The sequence below is a fragment of the Nomia melanderi genome, chromosome 4 (genome assembly GCF_051020985.1).
Source record: "Nomia melanderi isolate GNS246 chromosome 4, iyNomMela1, whole genome shotgun sequence".
In the NCBI taxonomy this organism is placed as follows: Eukaryota; Metazoa; Arthropoda; class Insecta; order Hymenoptera; family Halictidae; genus Nomia; species Nomia melanderi.
In genome coordinates this window covers 8,458,157-8,479,284 of record NC_135002.1, presented here as the reverse complement: position 1 = coordinate 8,479,284, position 21,128 = coordinate 8,458,157, and the positions used below count along the sequence as shown (strand labels likewise).

At 37.8% G+C, this 21,128-nt stretch overlaps 1 protein-coding gene across 9 annotated transcripts in view; it reads right to left on the bottom strand.

The window, feature by feature from the left end:
* Positions 1-21,128, bottom strand: part of CAP (Cbl-associated protein) — an 84,153-nt gene that overhangs the window by 58,921 nt on the left and 4,104 nt on the right. Inside the window, exons 1-2 of one of the 9 annotated variants that reach the window (XM_076366930.1) lie at positions 1,611-1,724; positions 500-647 (exon numbers count right to left, since the gene is read on the bottom strand). The exons of 3 other annotated variants lie outside the window; for them this stretch is intronic. In XM_076366930.1, the coding sequence (XP_076223045.1) occupies positions 500-538 (39 nt within the window). In that variant the 5' untranslated portion in view covers positions 539-647; positions 1,611-1,724. Of the gene's footprint in view, positions 1-499; positions 648-1,386; positions 1,725-8,156; positions 8,643-21,128 lie in introns of those variants that run through there. 5 more of the 9 variants (XM_076366928.1, XM_076366931.1, XM_076366929.1 and 2 more) reach the window with 5 other exon arrangements.

Below are 21,128 nucleotides of genomic sequence, written 5' to 3'. Positions count from 1 at the left end.
TATAAATGCGCCATTTCAATAGAACTATTTAAACTTAATACTTGACACAAGTAAATGTAACGAAAACAAAGTTTACGTTCCTTTCCTATTCAATTCATATTCTAATTTAATACTTTTCTTTACTTGTGATTTACACAATATAAATGCCATATTCCCATATTTCCTTTTGCGAAATATTAATGTGAATATTATAGATAAGGTTAAATGTTGTAGATTAATTCTGTTTTAATCTTAATTCGTTTAATTTGTTCTAATGGAATTAAAGTTAGAACACCTTTCGTTAAAGTGTTTTTACTGTACGAATATTTCTGTCCGCTACTATATAATGGACTGAACTCTATTCATGCATGCAGAGAATGCACAATAGAGGGGGGGAGAGAGAGAGAGAGAGAGAGAGCAAAGTAAGATGGTCAAAGTAAGTAACATATGCAACAGGGATTGTGTGTACGTTCATGGACTGTCTCTGGAGGTTCCTAAACATTTCGCTCAAGATTCTCACCGTGTACTTTCGCTGCCCTGTCGCTCGGAACTTCAACATGTTGGAAACTTCCTTGGTGTTCCCTGAGTTGTCGATATGTCAACAAGAACGACAATGAGAGTTGATCGACCCTCACTTGAACGCGTTTTCGAAACTCGGAACTTTTCGTCTAATAGAGGGAAACGTGTTCAACAATCACTACGAAGGATGTTATTGTGGAACAAGTTTAAAGTAAATGACGGATACGTTCATAAAAGTATCGTTGAAATTTTAATCTTTTCAGAATGCACGATTTTAGTCGCAACTTGGTTTCCTTTGTGTATTCATATATTATAATATAATTTTTATATTAATAGCAGGGTAAAATATAGTAAAAGTAAAGTTTGTATATGTTCGTGAGTTCTAGTTTTATAGTCCTGGTTGATGGAACATAACATTCAATTAATAATAATTGAAATGTAAAAGATATCATAGTATGTGTTTTCATGTGCAATTTAAGGTAATAGTAGAATCTGCGCCATAGTAATTTACCAACGGAAACTGATGGTAATGAAGTACTCTACATTTAAGAAGCGCAGCTAATCGCGAAACTACGACTGGTCTTACAATATTATCGACGAAGGGCCAAACACTTTAATAGAAACTTTATAAAACAGTTTCCATCGTCAAAAATATCATGAAAAAGACTTGAAAAAAAAATGAAAAATTTTTTCTATTTAGACAATAATAATGTGAAAACGAATCAAATGGAAAGTTAACAATAACATTCAAAATTAATTCGTCACACTACGAACAGCGCGAAAATCTAATCATTTATTTGACTTAATGATTAAAAAGATTGTTATTTATTTTGTGAATCTGTGTTTCCTTTAATTCCATCTTCTCCAAAATGATCTATGAATGTGTACCTTATTAATTGCCAAACTTAATCGGAATTTGCGTAGAATCATTTATAACAAATAAACTCCGCGCCAGTGATTGAAACTTCAGTTGAATCGTCTTTAGACCCCATAACAACTGCTCATCCGACATGTGGCGAATGTCTCGGGGTTAAATGGGATCAGTAGCGTATTGTTACTACTTGCTGTTAATTACCCGAAGCCCTATCAATTGTACGATTCGTCGATCTCACCGTGAATTAATTCAATTTAGACGAGACGAGTATCAAGCCGACCACTGAGCACATTGTCCACTGTCTAACAAGCGACTCAGGCGATATTCCATCTCCATCGAGAACCATGGAAACGCCCACCTGCATTATCGGCAACGGAGAGAAATAGAAAAAAATCAAATTTGACGAGAAGCAGATGTTGCATCTCATCGATAAACGACAGGCACGTCGGAAAGCGGTGTCACGCTTAACGAGATTCCATTAACGAGCGACTATCGCTGTTTAATTCCCTATAGCCGGATATTATTCTTCTCCTCTTTTTAGAAGACGAAACGAGAAGATAAAAATTGCGCCGAACTTAGAAATCAATTATTTGTTAACACATTGCGTACCGATTAATTCTTAAAAAAATGGCCGATTTTTCAATGAGATCAACTTCATCACAAGTTCGTGATATATCACTGTATGCAAAGTATTCTAATATCTTATTACTTTTTCATAAGTATTAAACAAGTAATCAGTTCTAATAACATTTAATACCTTTTTAAATGGTGTGGTAATTAACAAAGTTACGAAGGTAGGTTTAAATAAAAACGAGATTTCCGGTTTCCCGTACGCAGTGTGCTAAGAGACATTTTCTTAGCCTTTCATCGTGTGTTCCTCAGAAATATTTTTATTATTGAAATTCGAGGAAGAAATCCAAATGACATCCTGTAAATGAAACCAATATAGCTGTTGTCTAAGTTTTCAAGTAAGACAGTAAAAAATAACCAAAATCCTTATTGGAGATACGAAACTGCCATTTTTGAAATTATATAATAAATAAACAATAAGGAGATAATTAGAAAATATTGTTGCAATGTCGAGCACGATATGCTTAAAATACAACAACCTTCCAAAAAGTACTTAAAGGTGTTGATAACGTAATCAGACTATGCTTTAGGGATCTTACTGGAAGAGGCTGGAGAAAAGCGTTAATGGCGCCCATACACAAGGACGGCAATATGGAAGAGGCTGCGAAGATAACACTTTTAAGTGCAACTTGTAAAATTTATGCCACCATTAGAAGATTAGAACTGAATATCATCACGAAATGTATCAGAGAAGCAAACAGAAATGGTAACGGATACAAATTTTCTCTGAACGTCGCGCCACAATTGCGCGCCTTGCAGCATTGTAACCTTAATAAAATGAATGTTTTAGTTGAAAAGTACCTCTTTAGTATCACAGCATCGTTGTTCTTCTGCTCTAAGTTCATGTGACTATTTTCTTTCCTGAGTAATAAAAAATGAACTTCGCGATCGCTTGTTTCACTGCCATTATTAACGGTATCAGAATTAATGGAATTTCGTTCGACCGGAAGTCACTAATTCAAATCAGCAATCCAAATGAATCGATTACCGACAGAATAGTAACGTACGCGTGGCGCTTGTGTTCCGCGCCACAAAACTTCGTATCATAGATGGCAATGCTGTTTTTCCATAGCGTCCCTCAAGAAATCAGAACGGGGTGGATAGGTGTTATTTCGTAAATAACGGTAAACGTAATTACAGATGGAACAATCCGAATAATTCCTGGTCTCTCCCATCTCGTGAATTAAGGAGATATAAGTGCCTGAGATACGTTTAACCGACACGAATGAATGTAGTACATACAACAGCTGCAATCTACGCGTGCATTACCTGTCCGATACCGAGGTACAAGCTTCTGGTGAATCAACATTGGTAAGTGTGAATTGTTTCCAGAATCCTACCGGTTCTGTAGGATGATATACCAGTCGTATGCAACTCGCAAGTGTAGTTGGCATGACAGGTGTGAACAGCTTGCCTTGCGGTGCAGACTACCATTGTTAGCACAGTGATCCAAGGATTCAGGAATGTGTTTCTATGATCATGATCCTACTTTATTAGAGACTGAGTAGGATACATGCAGTCATGTAGCATACTCCTTGTAGGATTAAGAGGCATTAGAGAATAATCTCCTTTACAAGTGTTTATAATCCCTTGTGGGTAGCCAAATATGTGAAGATATGTTTTTAAATTTATTTAAATTATGATCAAAATCCTTGATACCGGTGAACCAATCAATGTAACCCTAAGATTTTACTGCTACACTAGATGCTTCACTGCATCCTATGAAAGCTGTTTAATGAAACAGATACATCTTGTTCCAAAAGAACTAGGAGACTTGCTCCTTTTTTTCATACCGAATTTTAAATCTTATATTGCAACTAATATTAAATATATATTTTTATTGTCATCTCTTTACTATATACATTTTATTATATATAAGTAAATTATTACATAAAAAGGAAGGCAGATAAATAACTAAACAAACTAAGAACACTGAAAACCAGAACTGCCTACTAAAAGAAAGCTAAAACCCTCAAGTAAAATTGTACAAGTTTCTCCTTTCAAGGAAAACACAGTACAGCGCATTACTGAACCATGCTGTATACACTAACACCAACAATTTCCTCTGCATACATTGCAACGCTAGCCAAACAAAACATACGAAACATACTGCAAATCACGTTGAGAACCGTGCCATAAATAAACAAAGAGCATCTCCTTAAATTTCACAGCCCCTATCAAATTGTACCCTTTCGGCGACGTATTTCTATCAAATCCCACACGTTTCTCTACGCTCAAGGTGTCTCAATCATGCCGTCCGTCTGGAACCGTTCCCGATCATCCCACATTTTTTCACACTATCGTTAGAGTGACCTTCGACTGACGAGCTTGAGGAAAACGTAGTTAGTTTTAAAATAGCCATTTGCTCGCCGCGCGTCTCAAGTTTCGCGCGTATTCTGGCGGAAGCCGACACGCGCCGGCATGCCTTTAACCGTTCGAATTCAAATTCTAACGGTCGAATTCGAATTTCAGCGGCTCGACGCACGTGACACGGAGGTTAAGGGCGAGCGGTACCTACCAGCGGTTCGATCTCTGATCCTTGAAACGTTCGCCATCAGGATAAACGCCTCATCGATCACACTCATCCACTAGCGTAACTTGATCGGAGTACGCCGTTACGTTATCGTCCACGATTATTTCTCTCTATTTCCCTTTTCTTTCTCTCTCTCGATGCGAATAAAAAAAAAAAATGTCGTTCACGAAATCAACGACAACGAGTCGTTCGATGTCGATAGCGTCGAGACGGTTAGTTCACTGCGTCCGGCTTGTCGCGAGCCACCGGCCAGCACCTAGGACAATATTAGAATCGCCGATTTGTAAGCGTCTCTCCCTCCCTCTTATTCTGCTCTTTGCCGGCATTCTGACGTATTTCGCGTCTTGTCCCTGTTCCTCTTCCCGGATACCTCACCGTGCCCGCCTTTTTGCCCTCTTTTCGCCGTCAATTTCCGTTTAATTTTGTACCTCGTTACGCTGTACTTGGCTCGTTACGTAGTTTCCCTCAGGTCCAAGGACTCCTTTCGGGAGGTTACCAAACACGATTCACGATTACACGATGAAGTTTTTCTTTGCGTAACTGAATCACCCGTGGATGCACCCAAGGATGTTATTTCGTCCAAACGAGCGATAAACTGAATATTCGTGAAAAGAACTGATGAATGAACAATTTAAAAACATCTAGTAATTGAATTTTAATCAATGTTTAACAATTTAGTGGAATTCACTGAAATTAGTGAGACTGCCTTGGGCGTAGATGTTAATGATTTAGAAAATACGTACCCTCTCGATGGATATTTCGTAATAAAAATAGTTATATCCTTTATATTGTTTATATTTTGTATAGTGAAATATGTATTTAATAAATCGGAGTAAATTTTGTTTATTATTTCAATGTATAGTCTAAGCACTGAAACATCGAGTCTCTCGGCGTGGAATTGCGAACGGTTAAAATTACGTTGCCCGTGGCGACGAGGAAAGTGTTCGACCGATTTTCTATTCCTCTTGATATGCCGGCCCAAACCGACAGTTCCCATGAGAAATCGGTGACGGAGTGGCGTACGGTGGTGACCGTAAGATTTAAAGGAAAATAGTTCAAAATTGAAAGTAACAGTTCAGAAATAAATAGTTCAATATTGATGATTATAAATCAATTACATTATCAGTTAATTAAACTAATCAACAATGAAACGAATCACGAAAATTCCGCATAATAGTATATTAATCATTTATAAATATTCTAAATCTAAATTCCATTATTTTTCCGAACATGGTAATTCTATTCATTTCACTTTGGGCCACGTGCAATTTTAAATACACGGGTGCACGGAGAACAGCATTGTGCTCAACGAGGAAAAGGAATTTCGAATTTTTTCCACCTTAATTCGGTGGTCCGAACCATCGTGCAGCGTTGTGGCTAAGGTTACACGTCGACTCGAGAGTTCTACTCTCGAGAGTCCCTCTCACGTGGGCTCGCTTGCGTCGCGAGTGCAACGAGAGAGTCACGGGAAGAGAACGTTCTGAGGCAATAACGGAAAGAAATGCACTCGCGTGTAAGTGGCGCGAGACTTCGAACGTTGAAGCGTGTCGCGCACCGCGGCCAAGGAATTTCGCTTTCTACGCCACTTCTCTCCTCGCGGCTCACTAATAAACCCGCCGGCAGATTAATCATTATGTCGTTCATTCAGCCGGCTTTATTGGAGATGAACGAGAGCAGGATGCCGCGACGAAACTAACCTTCCTCCTTACAATACCGCGAACAGCGTGCACACCGGATCGCGTAAACGAGATTACGCAAATGTCTTGGATGTATGGGAAAATAGTTCGTAATCTAAACATTATATATCTTTTGCTTTTCACTTGCAATACGGAAACATCTTCAATCTATGGGAAAGTAATTCATGTTCTGAAGATTCTTTCCTTTTATATATTTGTAATTACAAAAATAAAAGATGTGAATATCTTCGGTGTACGAGAAAATAATTTATGTTCTGAACATTCTTTCCTTTTTTTTATTTGCAATACAAAAATAAGATGTTATACGAATGTTTTCGATGTATGGGAAAATAATTCACGCTGTGAACATTCTTTTATTTTCATTTGTAATCACAGAAATAAGAGATGTAAATATCTTCGGTATATGTGAGAGTAGTTCATGTTCTGAATATTCTTTTCTTTTTTTAATTTCAATTACTTACAAAAGTAAGAGATTATGTGAACATTTGTGAATATCTCTTTTTTTTCTTTTAATTGAGGCATATGTGAGGAAATAAGCAATTCGACATAGGAAATAACGATTAGAACTTCATTGTATGTAGTTATTAGTGAATTACTAAATTACTTCATTCCAGCAGGCCACCGTATATACAACAGCAGAATTATTGATACTAGTATCAGAGTGTTGCAGTGTCCTTGACCATTGTTAGAGTGGCTAAAGATAAGGATGTTGGTAGTGATACGCAAGGTGTTCCATTTATCATAGTGATGTAACAATAGTGAAGAATTTCTTATCGAAATTTCTTTTTGACGTTATGTTTTTCCATTGATATATAATTCGTGTTTGCTCAGTTCTGTCGAAATTGTCGTCAATTGTATGAAGTTCAGGCATTACGCATGAATGTTTCATTCTGGTAAAGATAAGAATGAAATGACTTATTCCGTTAACAGGAATTCGTATAATCAGAAGTCTATTGTAGGCTTGTACATTGTGCAATTTCGAGGAAATATTCTATAACAAGTAATTCATCAGTAATATCACGTGTACGGTAACACTAAATAGTTCTTCTTAAAATAACAAAATACACAACAACAATTAGGTAAAATAAGTAGAATACTCCGTTTGTCAACCCCCTGCTGCATAAAATTCCGTTAGACTCTCAGTGAAAATTTTAATTCGCGTTTAATAAATATAAATGTTATTCAGTTCACATCCATACACGAGAAATATTAGATTTTCTCATATAGCTTCAAAAACTTTTCACGTATAGAACAAAATTGAAATACTCTGTATATTAAATTCAAAAATTAATCCTTCCAATATATCCCGAGCAGATACGAGAAACAAAACATTCTGTGTTCTGTACGTATCCAGAAAAATCGCCTGAAAAATTTTCAGCCTCCCCTTACTTCTCGCGAACGTGATTCTCGCCAAGCGAAATATCGAACGCAAAAATTAATTCTCCCAATATATCCCAAACAAACAAGATGCACAAAACATTCACTCCATTTCACGCAAATAGTGAAAAATATCCACCTGCCCTGTTTTCCCGCGAGCATCAATCCAAAAACTCATCGCCAACCAAAATATTGAATTCAAAAATTAATTCTCCCAATATTTCCCAAGCAAACAAGATGCACAAAACATTCTCTGTATTTCGCGCAAAATATCGCTGGAAAATCCCAACGTCCCCGTACTCCCTGCAACCGGTCAATCCGCGAACTTCTCACCGACCAACGTATTAAATTCAAAAATTAACTCTGGCAATATTGTCCAAGCAAACAAGACAAAGCCAAACATTTTCCCAACTCCCCACAAATACTAAAAAATCCAACTGAAAAATCTCAGCATTCCCTTATCTGTCGCGAACGTCACTATCCGCGATCTTCCTAGCGAAAAGGGAGCAGCCAAGAAAAGGATTGCACTTAATCTGTTCGTACGAACCTTGTTCCGATAAGTGCTGGGCAGGCAAGCCCACTGCGCGTAGCTCATATGAACCATCGCGGTGGAATTTCTTTCTATTCGTGCTGATTCGAATCCGTCCAGGCCGCGCATCAACGTATCACCGTATCACATCACTCGGTAAACGAAATCGACGATCGCGGGACCGTTGCCGACTGAGAAATTGGAACTCGAAGCGAACGATTTTCAAAGTGTCCTACCCGCTAAGATGTTCACCCGATTGCCAACTTTATAACACTTCCCTGTCGTGATAATACACGATAAAATCTATCCTTGAGAATCGCGCTAGATAACGATCGCTGTCGGAGTTTCCCGAGACGGTTTGACGACGGTCACTGTCGCCTCGAGCTCCGCATCACATTTGAAGAGATTCGTCGGAGAAGTTCGTTGGATATTATGCTACGGTGTGTTCCCGGTCGCGCGGGTACACGTGCACGTTCCAAGGCGTAGCTATTGGCACTCGTTGCACGAACGGTTGTACTCAAGAGTCAGCGATCGCCGCCACTGAGCCGACTCTTGGGGAACCTCGACAACCGCTTATTGAAGTCGAGGCGTACGGGACCCTCAGGCCCGTACGAACTGGCCCATCGTTGACTTAGACAACGCCGTTACCGTTTTTGTTTTCCTGTTTCGCTCGGGGAATTCGATGTTGATTCATGTACATCAACCCCTTGTCTTTTGTAACTCTTTTTTTTGATTGGGCTTGTTGGGGTTGTTTCATTAATTTCTTAATGTTAATTTGTGAGTACTTTTTGCTTACTGTCTTAAAATTGAGTTGTAATTTCCACGATTTAATTTCTTTTTTGTAGTTTAGATTAAGATTAAGATTTTGTAGTATAGTTACGCATGAGTTACTATTAAATGATTCAAATAGATTGTTCAAGGTGTCCTGTTTAATTATACAATTTCTTTTATTGAAATTTTGTATATGTTATTTCGGGCTTTTTTAACACTTGGAATAATATATTTGAGGTTGTTGAGGCAAATATGAAAGTTGAATTTATTTTTTATTCATGACGTACATTGTGTATCTTGTTTTGTATAGATAGGCATTATCGGGATGATAATAACTTAGCTTTAGCTAAAAGGAATTGATTGATCGGACACCGAAAGTAGACACCTAGGATCTTTCATTAGCTGAGTGACTGCTTTGGTCATTAGACCAGCAGGGTTATTGGCGATCCTCCCCCTTTAATTCAGACAACACGCGCAATAAATAACACTCTTGCCTCTATCGCTTGCAGTTCATAATTAACAATCAACGATCTCTTTACTATCCTAAATGATCTCTTAAAAGATCGTAAGTTCTATTATATTTCGACAGTGCCGATTAACGTCATCAGTTCCGCACAAACAAACCCATTTACAAATTCCCACGTCGATGACGTCGATCTCCAATCAAATCCCTTAACACATTCATTTCGTTACGAATATACGCTTCAAGGTTTCGTCAATGTATAAGATTCTTTAAATTCTTAGAATCATTGCTCGGCGATAAATATAAAATTCTTCGCGGATCGTTTCTTCTCGTAGACCCCAAAATGGCCGCGACTCGCGGCTCGACCGTACGTGGGCACGTTAAATTAAATTCCAATTAAAAGATCCTAGTTCCCTGTTAAGCAACGCGCGTTTTTGTTGCACCATATTCATAGTTCAAACTCTCTATCTGCATTCCGAATGTAAGGAGGGGCTTGGTTGAGTTCATTGGTCATTCGGTGAGTCGGTGACTCATGTGCGAGCCGGCGTGTGTGCCTTCCCCTCGGCGCGGTTCGGTTCTTCGCCCCTTTCGAACGGAACACACGCTTACGCCCGCATAACGCAAAGCGTAGAAAACACACGACTATGCCTTGTCCTCTCGATACTTAACGTCGTAAACCGAGTCGCTGTTCAGGGCCGTTCGTAGCTGTTGGATGGACCCCGGACACCGCCCGAATCGGACGTGTAGGGTAAGTCGGGGAGAGATGGCCCAGTTTTGTGGGAACAACTGTTTCATCATAAATATCATTAACGCTTAACAAAAAGGAAACATATATAAAAGAAAGTTAACGCTTAACAAAAAGAAAAAAAAATATATATATATATATATAAAGTAAATACATATGAAAGGAAGTTAACGCCTAATAAAAAGAAAATATATATAAAGGTAAATGTATATAAAAGGAAATTAACACCTAACAAAAAGGAAATATATTTTGAAGGTAAATACATATTTAAAAAATAGTTAAATAGAACTCTACGCAAGATTCAGTATACCATTAGCAACAATTGAAAATATAGATATTTCACAATGTAAATATGATCGGGCTATCTTACTCGGAAGTAACCCTATCTTATCAGTAGACCGCGGATTTCTGAGTTTATGGGAAACTAGCTCGTACCTGTTTTGCTCGCGTGGTTGTTAATATTAGGTCTATCGGAAAGTCCGTTTTCGAGTTAAAAGAGAATAATGTAGTTTCAATACATTTATTAATATTTACTGGGCAATATAATTTCTATCGTTACTAACGACCTCTTCCCAGCATGATGGTAATTTATGGATTCCATTTCTGTGGAATGACTCATCTTTGGAAAGTTGAGATAACGTTATTGGACAGAATTTTTCGGTAGACTCAGTACTATTAACACTAGGTTTACAGACATTTGTTCAATTAAATTTCGGAAATTACAGGATTAAAAATAGACAATTGGAAGTGAAGATTTACCAAATAATTTATTCTGAATTCATATAATATAAATCTATCTAATTTCAACTTTGACAAAATAAGAAATTACTCACATTTGAGGATGTCTCATTTGTTACAAAAAAAAAAAACGAAGTTCAAGAACCAATTGATTCACAGGTCAAAACGCAAACAAAACTGGCGCATCAAGTATGGCAACAGAAAATAGCGGTTACATGCCCGGATTTGTTAGACAGCAGTTAGAATGCAGATGATGAATACCAAAGTGTATGAGTCATTAGGAACTTTCCATTGAAAACGCGAAGGAATTCTACGTTACACGTAGTAAATTACAATTCTATTTGACCTATTTCATTCAATCCGACTTACACTCGTTAACGAGAAAAGAAACGTTTCTATTGTGGATAACACGATGTTCCGAGGCAAGGGGTTAAACAAGTGATTAAATGTGGTCGAGCCAACTCACCCTGTAATAACCGGACCCTACCGCCGTCTACGATTACGTTCTTACGCGATCGGTAAACGGGGTCACTTACCTCACGCAATAATATTCATTTGATTCTAAAGTACGTTTCCGAGTTCTTTGAACGATAACAATAAGCTTGGAGGGGAGACCGCGTCGTATCAATGTTCCCGGTGAGACCTTGAAAAAAGGAACGGGCGTTTGGCCGTGTTCAGGGGTAAAAGTGATCGATCGCGGCGCCTGCGGACTCGCGCAGCAGAACTGCAGCCTGCACGGCCGGCTGCATAGGGGTAGGCGTGACTGAATCAGCCCTGAACCCGAAGTACGCCAATGCAGTCGGTGTCTCGAACCTCGGGGAATGTTCTTTCGAAAGAAAATTACACAGGGGACACTGGGAAATTAAACGTGCTACTTGAATTCCGTAAAATACTTCGGAAATCGTTAGTATTGGAATTCTTGTTATTTCGTCGTTGTAGAACAGACATGTTTCGAGCATCGGAGACTTCAACCGCAGGGTTATTGACATTTTGCCAATGCCCATTTTGTCAATATCAAGAGTGTATTTAATTATACAAGAAATCAGCAATGAATTCTTTTCATCTATCTGGTAGTTCTAGTGTTAATAATTTGATGCCGGTAGTGGCACGAGCATGCTAATAGTATGACATTAGAGATAATGTTTTGATCTATTGTTTCCAGTTTGATAGTTTGGAACATAGTGATTTATTTCTTGACATTTAATTTCATATAGTTTATTCGAATATCAATTGTAAGAAACGTTTTAATACTCATGTGAAGTGTTTACGACGATACTTTTAGCATAATTTTTCGTAAATTACGAAGTTTGGAGAGAGATCCAGTGTTATTCGGAAAATAAAATTGTCTGTTGTTTTCGATTGCTTTCTTTTCGTTGATAAATATTCTTCTGGCTATGAATGTTATATAACACGTTTTACAAACACGCCTGATAAACGTTGTAACGCGAACCATTAGTGACCCACGCCGCGTAAATGGTAAATCACGTGTACTTAGCGCGGCACTCAACGTGTTAAAACAGTTAATTAGGTACCGTGTACATATAGAGGATAGGTGAAATCAGGTATACTCCAACACATCGTGAATATATGTTTCATCAAACGTTGGAAAAATGGCATGTCTACGATACGACGTATCGTTACGTAATTAAGATCGATATTATAACAGATGTCAATATCGGAATTCAATATTAGACTCCAGCAAGTGTCATTAAGTATTTTGAAAAAAAAGCTGGGATGAGAAAAAAGTTACTCTTTCCAGTAAAGCTCAGGCGTGTTCGCGCCGATCAGCTGCAACTTGTTAATTGAATTTAGCTAATAACGCATCAACTTCCTTCGCAGTGGCTTCCCAGCTCGAATCAAGCTGAAAGTTTCTGCAGCAGCGTCGCCTCACATATTTTTATTCCGATCGAAATAAAATACACTGTAGTATACAGAAAATATTATGTATTGGTACATTTGTCGATTCTAAACCAAAAGGTGTCATGACAATTATATCTCACAGATCGAACAAGATTTTTATTCGTTCGATATATTATCGCGAAAATTAATTTTCAAATCTATACAGAATCTGACGCAAGTTTGAATAATACGACAATCAACGAGTTAACGCTTAAATATTCATGAACAATCACCAAATCAAGATCAAAGTAATTTTCCTAACAGAAACTGAAGAGTCCCCTTGCTCCTGTGCGCTTTTAAACCTACGGCTTCCATACACGTTGAAACAAGTGATGTATTTAAGTCTTCCAAGTTTTTATTATATGCGTTACTCAAAGAAAAAGTGAAAAAGGATTAAACCCATTGTTTGTTGCGATATCTGCATCGCCGTATGTCTCAGTGTCTGAGACGTCAGCACGTCTTAAGACTGATGGAGCTAACGTGAGAGTAACCAATCGAAAGCATGAACAAAATTCCTAGCAAGAGCAAAATCCCTCATCGCGTAAACAACGTGGAGTATGAACATGTTTACCGAATCCCGAGGACACGGAGGGTCGACTACTGTTTCCTGTAAGGACAAGATGAACCATGCGGCCGATTCTCCTTGCCCTCCGTTTTGTTAGTTGCCATAGCGAGGCTCAGACCAATCAGACGAACGTAGCAACTAATAATCTAATATTGACCGATGTGTTGTTATGACTTTCATCCTTATTTTCGTGAAACAGAAAAACTTTCCGTCTCTCTCCGGAAGCAATCGTCAGGTCGCAAACCGTTCGTGTTCATTTGTCCCGAATCTACAGAAACACATCAAGCTACCCGAATTCAGCTGATATAGCAATCAACCCGTTGAAAAAAACCCGATCGTTCCGGTTACTGAACGCATCCGCGGACTTCGTTTCAAACGTTACAAATACCACGAGCGGTCCGCGGCTTTCGAATTCTTTCGCGATGTCCGAACACTCGAAACTCGGCGTCTATTTTTAACGATCGCCGGTATTCGGACCAGGTTCGAAGCTGCACTCCAGTTAATCGAAACGGGCCGCGGCGTTCGACAGAAATTTCATGCGCGTGCCTCGCCGACGAACATAAAAAAAGCTTCGCTCTGGATTATGCGATGGCACCGCGGCACGCCAGCTTGTTTGATCTCGATTCGTTTCGCCCTATCTCCTTCTACGTTTTTCCCCCCCTTTTTTTTCTGTTCGTCGAGTTCCGCCAGAAATGGTTCGCGAAATCGTTACGTTTTTCCCTCCTTTTTTCACGCTGGAAGAGAAGCCCGGACGAGTAATCCGTCCCGATTTCCGCGGAAAATAAAAACGAGGAGCATCGACGCGGAAAACGGTCGGGCGATCTAACGTTCTAACGCGGCGGCCATTGGATCCGACGCGCTCGAATACGAGCAATTAATTTTTTTACAATCTCGGGCGCAGTTTGCAGCCGTCGATGCGCTCCTTGCACGCGCTGCGTTTATATCGATCGCGGCACGGGCGTAAGATAATTCCTTTATTTATTCAATGAACGGGATTAGATTCCTTTTAGCGCGCAGAAATAGAAATCGGAGATATGGTAACAGGAAATAGCTCTGGGTAGAAATTGAAAATAAATTGATCGAGCGTGATTGATCTTTGATTGGAGAAAGTGGAACTGAGAGAACGTTGAACAAGGCTCGCCTTATTTCTGCTTGGAGAATCGACCCTTGAATGTAATTCAAAGCTTCTTCATTCGTTGCGGTCATTACCGTCGTACGCAATTTTTATGATGTCCACAATTTTGCAAGAAGATATTTTGAATCGTACAATCTTGATCCTTCATCGAATATTTCTAAATTGAATTGCAGTGATCATTTTTGTGCGTTACGAAATCTATGTGAAAATATTTTGCATATCTTTTTTACGAAAGTAATATCAAACATCGTACAGATTTATAGAACATGATTATGATAAGAAGTTTCTGTCACCGTTATCGAATTTGTATTTGCAGTCAAACGACACGTCGTGGAAAGCTGAAGAGCTGAACGTTCGTGGCAAACACGTATCGAACAGCAATTTGAATGATTCATGTGAATTCAAGATGCGGAATCGATAATTTATACTTTTCAAAGTTTGCCGGACGGTCAACCGTCGGTCAGTCCGTCGAAAATCGGTCTCCTTCAAGGGTCAACAAACTGGTTATAACACGTAGACTATGCCTCATAAACGTAACAGTGTCAACTAACGCGGGCTGCATAATAAGGACGACAATCTATGTTTCTGATTGGGGTCATGCGGGCCGTCGTTGAATAAGCAACGCGAGTCAACCATGACTAGCTCAACGTGACTCTCGTTACCTATATTTTTTTCATAATCATCGATACCATTCATAGTTAAGTGAAACGATTTTCGATAATAAGAATACGTTGTTATCGCAACCATACGAATACACACATTCGCAAGAATAAATATTCGGAGAAATTCCGAATATTTATCTCATTTCATAGAGGATTTAAAATATCAGAAAGTTACTTCCCAAAAAATTGTTCGTGTAAGAAATATTTAAAAAAGTCGAAATTATTTGATTATACTTGTACAATATCTGAAATTCTATAAGTTGTTTAACATATGTTGAAATTGAGAAATTTCGTTCTTATATAAATACGTAAATTTGTTGATTAACGCGCAGTAGAAAAATATTTCGTCAGAATTGATTACTTTAAAATACATCGAATAATCATTAAATATTTTGATTGCCTTAGGCATAGTGGTAGAAGTTGACCCTGTTGGAAATGGTTGGCTAGGTGGACCGGTGTTCTGAGAATTAGCCGGTACAGCAGTGGAAAATGAAAAATAGGAAAACGATATTAAGTGCTCGCTCGCATTTCCTGTATAGGAGTACATGCAATTTACGTTAATTCCGCAGCGACGCCTCCGGAAGTGGATACGAGTCGCGATGCATCGGATGCATCTCGCGTCCCCCTCGATCGTCATCGGCGCGACGCTCCACGCAATTGAGAAGCCTAATTTTCCAATGTTTCTGTTATGTTCGGCGATGACGGCACTGCAATTCAGCTGAAATAGACACGCGAGCGCGACACGGTCGCATCCATATATTATTACCGTTTTATTTATAATCCTGTAAAATCGACGGAGTCGGAAAACTTCAGTGCCACGAGCAACGCGACGAGTTATCTTAAAATTTTATTTTAACGTTCTTGATTGAAAGTTATCGCGATTAGATGAAAAATGCGATTAACACACAATGGCAAGCAAAAGTGTTTGTGCAGCAAGAACAATTTGAAGGAGACAGTTACCTGTTAATCGTTGCTTCAGTGGACTTTGTGACATTTAAACTGATGTTGGAACATAAAGAATTTAATATTAATTAATATTTGCATTACGATAGCTATTAATTGATTTCATTCAATTTCGTGAATATAGTGAATATAAATTCGTGACAATGTAATCACACGAATGGTTGGTGTACAAATTTCTTCAGTGCATTCAGAAACGAAAGTTCCATTTGTTATTACGCGAAATCAAAAATCAGTGATTACGTTTGTAATATGACTTCTTATTTAATAATCAATTATAAAACACATTTTCTCGACTACTCGTAGATTATTCGAAACACTCTAATTCTTCTTCACAGAATACGAACCGAATTTCCTGCGATTTTCATCGAACATCGTAAACGTTATATTTCCGTGAAACATTCGCGCTTCCCTCGAATATGAAGCTGAAAGCACAAACATCGAAACTTCCCGTAACAGCTTTCTGTTATCTTGATTTTATTGATTTATCTTGCGTCCACTGCGCCCGCGTATTTGCAACATCGTGCCTACGCGAGTACACCTGGATGTAATACGCTCGTAACCCTGAAATCTTCCGTGAACGAAATAAAAAGATCATTTGGAACGATCACGTAATAGAAGACTAGTCATTTTTTGCGTCTTTCACACTCATTGCAATCTGTCAGCACAGACAACAGGATACAGTGTCGCGTATCTCGTCGCCGTCTCATCGAATCGATCGAGTTCATTGTTTTCCATAGTATCCCAAAATCTTTGCACTTTGTTCATAGGGACATTCGATAAATTGACATATCAAATTGGAAGTATATATGAGATTTAATTGATCTAGATTAAATAGACGATACATTCTTCAATCTTTCAACAGATAAAAAAAAGATAACATCACTGATATGTACAGTATTTACGGAAGCCGTTAAATATATCAAATTTCATGAACATCGTTTGATAAAGTATTGAGGAAGGAATCATAGAGATAGGGATTAATTGGGAGTTCAGTAAAAAAATCTAGTATTAACAATTATATTAACAACCAAGCCCATTTTCTAATTTCGTTCTGCACGAATTGTTATATTCTCGTAAAAATTTGACGAAACTACTTTGAATGGATGCGAATATTTCGGTTGAATTTTCCAATAGAAGGGTTTAGCTGACCGTAAGGCAAGTAGCGGAACATGCTGTGGACCCGACATTGGTGTCTCGTTTCAAGGTTACGGGAAACATTACAAAGTACGCGTATACACTTTGTGACGTAACTCCGGACGTAAATGTACGACATAAGAGCGCCTCGAGGTCCTCGTGCAATTAATGCGATTACGTAACAATCATGAAAGGTGAATTGCACCGGTCTGCGGTGGCATGGAATATTAATGTGTCACGGCTGTTGCAGCTGGCAATGTCAAGGAAACATCCACGAGTGAGAGAAGAACGATAGGAAATGTCCCCAATCTTGCATTCAAACCGCGAATTCGAATTAAGGATGTAGCTAAAAGAATGGAGCGACTATTGAAAGAAATGGTATTCTCTAAGTATCATAAAAATCAATGCACAGTTGTAAAAAAAAAGAAATTTCCAATGAAAGTCGATTTTCGAAATCGAAAAGATTGAAGAAGTCTTATTGAAAATGTAATGGAGAAGTTACGAACAGTCTGCGAAAGTTTATGAAGTGTTTGTACGAAGTTTACGTTTTTATACAAAATTGTTAGTTTTTTTTGGGGGTTAACGTTAAATTAAGCTTAAGAGGAAGCATGCAGATGAAAATGAAAGTTAATCGTTAAATGCAATTAGAGCAAAAAATCTTTTTTTCGGAATTTATGGTTTCTAACGTGATTCTACGTCATTGTTTAACACGCCGACAAACGCCAGTGCGGTGATAAATACTAGTTCACGCTCATAGGCACTAATAGATCATAAAGATCATGTCCTGTTCCTCTATCGAGTGACGCTCCTATGTTTGACACGTCTCTGTTCCATTAGCAGATGAATCGACTGTTTCTTCGAGACAAAAAAACACGTTCTCTGGCGAATTAACTGGCTAACAAAACATACATCGGTAGAATCGTGTGCAGCGCTATCAGCATAAAAACGCGCTACAGTTTTCAAGCAGCATTTTCTTAATGAAACGGCGGGTATAGCCGAATGAACGTGTGAAAAGTACTTGGAAATCCACTAATACTTTTAATATAATAGTTGTTAACTTTAGAAGAAGAAAATCTTGCGAATTGCTGCTTTTACCTTTGACATAGGAAATACTGCAATGAATGAAATATGTACTATAAAGATTTTAAACAGTTTCGAAGCGTCGATTTCTTATTAAAGCTATGACATAGCTGTCCTTACATTTGTAAACATAAAGCAATACGAATGAAGCTTCTCGTAATCACAAACTTCCAACTTTTTCAAATTCAAAGCAAAGTTATGAGTAAATTACATAACGTGTGTACGATGTTAATGATTGGCCTTTGCATCGAAACACGCGCTCGCTCGGAGCGAGTCGTGCCAAGATGATTAACAGCTAATTACTTTACCTAACCTTAACTGAAAAATATTTGTAAAAACACTTACGAAAATAATGTTCAGTCAAGTGAATCGATTTTGATATGCAATTCTTTGTCAAGTGACTGATAAGTTGTTTTGTAATTGATATTACAATCTTCAAGAAACATTATTGAATCTAAATCGACAAAAAGTTAAGAAATTGAAAAATTGAAAATTTGTAAAAAATTTCGTCTGTGATAACGGTGTCGGTAATAATATTTATGATAGATTTACAGCTACCAAGGTATACAAGTTTACGCGCCGTTCGGTTTAGAAAGAAATAGTACGTGTAATTTTAGATTATCAACCGCCGCTTAGGCACAATAGCACTGTAATGAATGCTAGCGTCAGGTAGTTGTCTGTGAATGTTGATCACTATCAAGGTCGTGTGTTAGCTACTGCGTAGCAATTTCGGGCCACAAAGAGGCACGCGCGTGTAATTATATGCGTACAACAATACGCGATGATTTCGATTGTTTAAGCGTTAGGATTCGCTGAAATCACAGTCTCGTTACCCAAATCGACCGTTAATATACACGGTCAAATAGAAAACTTACAGATATCATAAATATAATTGTAAATATTCAAATAAAAGAAAAAAACATAAATATCCGTAACATTCTTTGCATTCTTATCTAGAATTTTCTTACAACTTTCTTATCATATTTCAGATAAATGTTCTCGTATCTTTCAAAATTAGTCTTTTAAATATTTTCTATGAACATCTATTCTTTCATTTTTAATCATGTTCATTTAACTCTCTATAACTGAGAGAGTCAATTTACTTTGATTCGTGTCTAGAGTATAATTATGTATCAAGTACAAGTTCAAGAAGGGAATACGATGAAATAATATATAACATTCCTGACTTCAAGAATGTGAAAGTCAATTCAATTTAATTCGCATATGGAATTAATATAATTACAAGGAGAAGGGAAGAAGGAAAAGAAGATGATGAAGGATATACGGTGAAATAATTCATACAAATTACCGATCCAGACTTTTTATCTGTGGAGTTTCTTTTCTAAGTTCTCAGGCCATTTAGCCTCCTGAATTTTTAGAAATTCCGTAAACGTAACTGTATTATAATTCTAGCTCTCGGGCAGCAGCCGACTTCTTTCGACCTTGCAGAACATGTTTCGTATTAATGACTTTGGTCGCCTTCGAGCAATATTCTGCGCATACATAAACAGACATTTCATAGCCTATCACGGCTGTTTTCGTTCTACCTGGAACGTGAGTGCATTACTTTCTATAAATAACTATTTGAACGCTTAGTAAAACCCGATCAACAATAAGTGTTTATCAGTCCTACATCAAAGTGATGTATGAAAAGTAATTATTTTATTGTTACACACTCTCAAATCTTCGTATATTTCTACTAATCGTGTCTCGGTTACTTCATTCGAATCTCTTTTTCTATTACAAATAAAAATTACACTCACCGAATGTTACAACAGAATACAAGAGCAAAATATTACCCATGATTAATTGAAAGAAATAACGCTAAAGAATATGTAGAAGCATAGAATTCGTTTGATTCGTTAACAGAAACGAACTGTTATTAAACCTAGTCCAATGAGAACTATTTTGAATTATAATAATTCGAGTACAGTTGGAAAGAACCAAGAATAGAATGCAAAGTCCCAAGCATGATTCAGATGCCGGTGACGCATAGATCAGTAAACGACGCGCCACATAGGAAATATTTACCTCAAAGTGGCTGATTAAGTTCACAAGATTTGAAGTGGCAACATCAAAGCAAAATAATCTAGTGCCGGAGTTGAACGATCGATTTATCGTCCAGGAAAATAAAGAAAAAGAGGAGAAAAAAAAGGTTAAAACATCTACGGAAGTATCTGCGTTCGATGTGAGAAGCGTCGGGCATTGTCGTGAAATTGCTCGCAGTTTTCTTTGACAATGTAAGCTCTATCCTTCTCAAGTTCTCGGCAAGTTCTTTGTTCTGGAAGCATCCTCGTCACAGTGGCGAACGTTGAAAGATACAATGAATGTCTTTCATTCGCGGCAATTTATCACGGGACTGTGTATATACCGTGAACGCATTGATCAGCGCGGAATAACATTTGATAATTTGCAACATGTTTTAAGTAATGTGAATTACGGTTCTAATAAAAAGTCATTGCTTCCTAATTAAAAATAAGTTCCTCTTATCATCCGACACCGCTTAAAAATACTCTTACATTTCACTACACCTCGTATAAAAATATATGTATAGTTGAATCAGATGGAAAGAATACTAATAAAAATTGCATAAAAGTAAATAAATAACTCAAACATTTCTATTGAATTAAATTATTGTAATCGCCAGAACTGTGCTTGAGATGATCGTCTGTATACTGTCTAAAGAAGCTTGAAAATTCTGTTACTTTAATTAATTCAACAAGCAAGATTCATCGAATTCTTCGGTTTACATGATTATCGACTGTTCCCAATTGCTGATTTTACCGATGACTGAAAAACACATACCGTCAACGTGTACGTCACCATTTACAGCAA